This window comes from Miscanthus floridulus, chromosome 8 (assembly GCF_019320115.1).
Source record: "Miscanthus floridulus cultivar M001 chromosome 8, ASM1932011v1, whole genome shotgun sequence".
Lineage (NCBI taxonomy): Eukaryota > Viridiplantae > Streptophyta > Magnoliopsida > Poales > Poaceae > Miscanthus > Miscanthus floridulus.
In genome coordinates this window covers 92,176,878-92,182,523 of record NC_089587.1, presented here as the reverse complement: position 1 = coordinate 92,182,523, position 5,646 = coordinate 92,176,878, and the positions used below count along the sequence as shown (strand labels likewise).

Genomic DNA, 5,646 nt, shown 5'->3' with positions numbered 1-5,646 from the left:
CCTCCATCCAAAAAGAATATGATCGTGTGGTTTAAATCTTGTCTCAAAATAAATGTAAATGTGTCTCAAAATAAATGTAAATGTGGGTTGACGATGAGCTTTCTAGGTAAGGCCCATCAATAAAAAAAGCACCACATGTAATTGGAAAATCGAGGAATACTCTAGATAGTTTAATTGTTTTGAGTCTGTCTACTACACAACTATGTGTTTTATGCAGTTTCAACATATGATTTTTTTTGCACCATAGTATTAAGATCTAATAGCCTCCACCCTTCTTCCACCTCCAGCCTCCACAGATCACAGATCATAATTTTTTTTTTCTATGAAAGGACAAATCATAGATCCGCAGCCGCCGCCACCGCCACTTCCATGGCCGGCGCGGGCGCGGGCGCTGGGGCGAGCTCGCCGGTCACTGTCGCCGGCGCCGGTGGTCACCGGTGAGAAAGAGATAAAAAAAATCCATGTATTTTTTATGTTAAAATACACGTGTGTTGTATAGCATTAATTAAACCTATCAGGTTGCCTAATAAAACAAAGCAATAATAATAAATCGTTTGCTAAATCTAACGGAGTAACGGGAGTGTTTATAGTAGGGCGAAATGCGATGACAAGCGAGCCTCTGAACGGGCGTCGCCGTCTCTGTTGCCGGGACCCTAATCTACGAGCCTGACAAGTGTCAAACTCCATCCATCCATCACCAACCCTCCGATGAGTCCAATAATGCGCCGAGCCAACCCCCATCGCCATGGATATCCTAGCCCTCCTCTTGGCCCCAAGCGACGGTAGCACTTAGGGCACCTAACACTCTCAGTAGATCTGATATAAATAGTGATTCATAGAGGTTAGAAAATGTTAAGACTATTATTCACATAATATAAACTATTATTACTCGTGGTTTGCAAAGAATCTTTTTTCTTTTATTATACCTCACCTTTATTTTCTTTCCCTTTTTTTTTTACTATGGATAGCTTCTCTCTTCAAGTATATGTAGCTTCTGTAAGTCAGAATAATAAATATAGAGCACGTACTTTTTTTTATCCAATTTACTTTGGCTACCGGTAAAAAAAGTAGTGTTGGTGAAGCCCTTAGCAGAGCAGGGCAGCGCAACAAGGCCGCGTCTAATCCATGTCCTGTTTATTTAGACTTATTTGACTGATAAGATATAATTAAAAGTAATATTGATTGATTTAGTGTGAGAGAAAAATACTATTGGTACCTCAAACGAACAGGCGCCAATCTGCACCGTGAAAGGCCAGAAGAGCACACAGCTAGCGCGCGCGCGGTCGGGCTGTCTGGCAATTAGTTAGCGCTGGCAGCTTCTTGGCTTCCCAGTCCTCCAGTTCCCACCACCGCGCCGCGTAGAGTGCCCTGCCAGGTGCCACAGCTGTGGGGAGCACCTGCTGCTGATCGCCTCATAAATCTCTCGGCGCGAGGCGGCCGGGCGGCGAGAAGCAGAGGACACGTGGAGGACAGAGGTCAAAGGAAGGAAGGAAGGGAGGGGAGGGCTAGTACTCAATGGCGCCGCCGGACGAGGGTGCGGCAGCAGGCGGCGCGCGGCGGTGGGTGCGGCGGGAGACGCTGCTGGGCCTCGCGCTGGGCCAGTTCGTCTCGCTGCTCATCACCGCCACCGGCTTCGCCTCCTCCGAGCTCGCCCGCCGAGGTACGTGTATACCTACAGTCCTACTCCTACACTACGCTACACACGCCGCGTCGCCTTCCCCGCCCGGCCGCCCGGCGGCCGCCGCCAGCCATCGCGCGGGCTGGATTGGTTCCCCCCGCCGCCGCCCGCCGCCGACGACGGCGAGTGCTCGGTACAGTTGCCTGTTGGGAATTATTGAGGGATCGCGCACGCACGCACGTTCTGTGATGAAATCGATCGAAATCTGCCGGAAATATTTGCGCTTTTGACTCTTCTGGTGGTGCAGCGACGAAGTAGGGGAATCTGGATCCTCTGCCGTCGACTCGCGACGCTTTTGCTCCAGCTCGACACAGATTTTTTTTCCCAACAGTATAAAATCTGTAACCTTTTTCGATTTTAAACATCGTGCCTGCCTTTCCGCACTTACGCAGCATCTGATGTCCTCTGCTGCTTCTGTGCTAGTTAATTCAGTGCCTGAGCTCTTTGACTAATCATTTCACTAGGGAAAAGTTGTTTTTAAATAATTGTTCTGTTTCAGTTGGTTTCAGCTCACTTTATACGTTCTGACTTCAGGGATCAACGCGCCCACATCGCAGTCGCTCCTGAACTACATTCTCCTCGCTGTCGCCTACGGCGGCGTTCTCCTCTACCGGCGGCAGCCCCTCACGGTATGCAATGCATCCTTCAAAGTTCCAACTGTTACTTCAGAGTGAGCTGTCATGTCAGAAAGTTCATACACGGAAAATGTTCAGTGTCGTAAAGAACCTGTTGATTCCTGTTCTTGGCCATTTGCGGCTTCTCGAGCGCCTGGCCATCCTTTGGCTTATTCCATTTTGACCTCCGGTCCTTTCTACACCGTTGAAGCTTGCTTGTAGCCTACAAGTTTGACATGTCACATGTGCATGTGTGTGTGTGTCTATATATATATATATATATATATATATATATATATATATATATATATATATATATCTCTCTCTCTCTCTCTCTCTCTCTCTCTCTCTCTCTCTCTCTCTCTCTCTCTCTCTCTTATCTTTTCGCTTCTCAATAGTCAGGGCCTGTGATCACTGCCTGTTATCTTGGTGTAGGGACAGGAGCACAGCAGGATTGATGCTTATTCTGATTCTGTTTTTCTGTTAGAAGTTCTAACTAAACTCCTCTTTTGAAAGAAACTGGCACAGCCTTGCGGCCCTTCTTTTGAAAATATTCTGATTCTGTTTTCAAATACAGCTTGGTTAGTTCAATTTTTTGGTTGGCAGTCACAATGTTTATAGGTGGCATCATAATGCAGAATCTGTACTCTTTTCTGTGCAGATAAAATGGTACTACTACTTAATCCTTGGAATTATCGATGTGGAAGCTAATTATATCGGTATGTAGTTAACACAAAATTAAGCCATTATTTCAGTTTCTGTTGGCTCCATTAATGTTTTTGTTTGCTTGTGCAGTTGTGAAGTCATACCAGTACACATCTTTGACAAGCGTGATGCTGTTGGATTGCTGGTCAATTCCTTGCGTCATTGTTCTTACTTGGGTATTTCTGAAGACAAAATATGGGTTGAGGAAGTTCCTTGGCGTCGGAGTTTGTGTGGTTGGCCTTATACTAGTTGTATTTTCAGACGTCCATGCCTCTGATCGAGCTAGTGAGAATATGCTTCTCATGGTGTTATATATGTGCCTATGTTACAGTCCCATATAAAACCAGCAATAACTATAAAGTACTTTCATGGGCATAGGAAAATTGTTCCATTTTTTAACATTGCTGAACATAGCATATTTCCCTTTTCCGTTACATTCTGACATGTCTTGCAGAAGGACCTAATCCATTGAAGGGTGATCTGTTTGTAATTCTTGGTTCAATGCTTTATGCTTGCAGTAACGTTACTGAGGTAACCAGCGACTTGCTTGGCTTTACTTGCATGTTACAACTATTTATATGATCATCGGTTGTTTCTTGTTGGTTGTAAAAAAACGTGTACAGAGAGATTTATCAATTCGTCTCACTGAAATTCAGGAGTTTGTTATCAAGAAAAGCAACAGAGTGGAGTTGATGGCAATGTTGGGACTTTTTGGAGCAATTGTCAGTGGCATACAAATGTATCCTTTGGAATTAACCCATTTTATTATTTTTCAATCATACCCTATACTCTCCTCCCGTCCGAGGAAATTTCTTTATTATTGTTTCCATGACATTGCAACAGTAGTATACTCGAGCGAAAAGAGCTTCACTCGATTACATGGACTACTGGTGCTGTAAGTATCTCTCCCCATCCTTCTTGATGCCAAACATTCTGATTTCATTCCTTAAGCTCTGATCAATGCAAATTATAGATTATTTTTTCTACTATTATCCAGACATGGTTATGATTCTCCTTGCCATGGTCTTTTTCTGTTGTTTCAGATGCTCCCTTTTGTTGGATTCGCAGTAGCAATGTTCCTGTTCTACTCAACTGTACCGATAATATTAAAGGTACTGCAGGATTGCTGAGCTTAACTGATGGTCCTGACTGCTAGTATGTACTTTCAGGTTTTTTTTGACATTCCCACTCCTAGGTTCTAGACTTCTAGATGCAAATTGCAGCTGCATAAACAACAGAGAAATAAATAACTCGCCTTGTGTCATAATTGCAGATGTTTTTTTTTGCTACTGTGGGCTAGATTGAGCTACAATACTACAGAATATATATATAAAAGAGTGTGTCAAAAGAGTTGGGTATTCCTTGGGAATACTAGGGAATACCCTTGGATCCGCCCATGCTGACTGACATTGCACTTGCATTCGCATTAATTCCCATGTCTGTTGCAGATATGTGGCGCAACCATGTTGAACCTCTCACTCCTGACTTCAGACATGTGGGCTGTTCTGATCCGCATCTTCGCTTATCATGAGAAGGTTTGTCCACTGCACTGCATTCCTCTGCACATTCAGAATTCCTACTAGGAAAACTAGATACTAGTACCTTGGTATGGAACATGCCCAAGTTGGAACCGGAGAGGACCCAGCTTGTCAAAGTTCATCGTTTCCAAGCAATACTCAAACTGACAAAAATGTACTCACTGAGCGTGTGTTTACACATGGCCAGGTCGACTGGATCTACTTCGTTGCTTTCGCTGCCACGGCAGGCGGCATCGTCTTATACTCATACAAGTATGGCTCGTTTCACCATCATTTCAGCTATGGCTGCAACCTGGCACGCTTACACATATAGGTTCTCACTACTGCTGAGACTATGGTTGCACGCAGGGGCTCCAATGAAGTGGAGCAGACGGCACAGGTCGCCGGGGCCAGCGACGAGCGTGGCAAGGACCGGGACGAGGAGGCTGGAACGCAGAACCCAGTGTGAAGCTCTGGTGCCAGCAATGGCTGCCCGTGTCCACTATCCAGTAAGGAGGTGCCATCGGCTGCTAGACATCCAGGAAGGAGGCTACTAGGCCAATAGGAAGAGCTTGAGAGTTCAGGCTTGACCGCTTGAGAGCGGCAGTATTATCAGAGAATTTGATGAAGTGTAGCAGGACTTACTTGAATTTGACGGAAATAGTATTATTTATGTAAAAGAAGAACAGTTGATAACACACCAACAGTGAACCGAAGCTTAGGCTGATGCACTGCCAATTCTTCAAACTTATCAATTTGACCTTATATAGTTCACGAAAGGTAAGGGCTGCAGTTCTAAGTGGCAAGCATAGCGATATGCAAGAACAAAGAACTAACATAACTAGGCAATATTGGTCTTTGTTTACCCAGGGCCTAAATGTTTGGAGATGCAATCTCTAACGATATTGCTCCCACCGCGGACGTCCGTCCAGATGGACGACGCGCCACACTTTGCCTCCGCTTCCGCACGTGCGGCTCCTGCCTGCGACGCGCGCCTCGCCCGCGACAGTTGCCCCCTGCCGTCGCTTGCCCCGCCCATCGCGCGCCCGGTCCACACGGATTCGACCCCCGCGTCACGCGGCCCGCGCCGCGGCCGTCCCTCGCCGCGCCCCCATCCCGTGCGCTACCGCTG

At 46.1% G+C, this 5,646-nt stretch overlaps 1 protein-coding gene across 1 annotated transcript; it reads left to right on the top strand.

Moving 5' to 3' along the window:
- The first annotated feature begins 1,298 nt into the window (after positions 1–1,298).
- LOC136472929 (uncharacterized) lies at positions 1,299–5,239 on the top strand. The gene is made up of 11 exons (XM_066470628.1): positions 1,299–1,660; positions 2,213–2,307; positions 2,954–3,011; positions 3,088–3,282; positions 3,452–3,528; positions 3,654–3,736; positions 3,841–3,892; positions 4,041–4,109; positions 4,446–4,532; positions 4,723–4,787; positions 4,884–5,239. Exons 1-11 carry the CDS (start codon positions 1,516–1,518, stop codon positions 4,981–4,983), a joined length of 1,026 nt encoding a protein of 341 aa, XP_066326725.1. The 5' UTR covers positions 1,299–1,515; the 3' UTR covers positions 4,984–5,239.
- The last annotated feature ends 407 nt before the right edge of the window (positions 5,240–5,646 follow it).

Coding starts and splice junctions, on each gene's coding strand:
- LOC136472929 (XM_066470628.1), top strand. CDS start 1,516: ATGGCGCCGCCGGACGAGGGTGCGGCAGCAGGCGGCGCGCGGCGGTGG. Junction 3,012..3,087: donor TGTGGAAGCTAATTATATCG/GTATGTAGTTAA, acceptor TTGCTTGTGCAG/TTGTGAAGTCATACCAGTAC. Junction 3,893..4,040: donor TTACATGGACTACTGGTGCT/GTAAGTATCTCT, acceptor CTGTTGTTTCAG/ATGCTCCCTTTTGTTGGATT.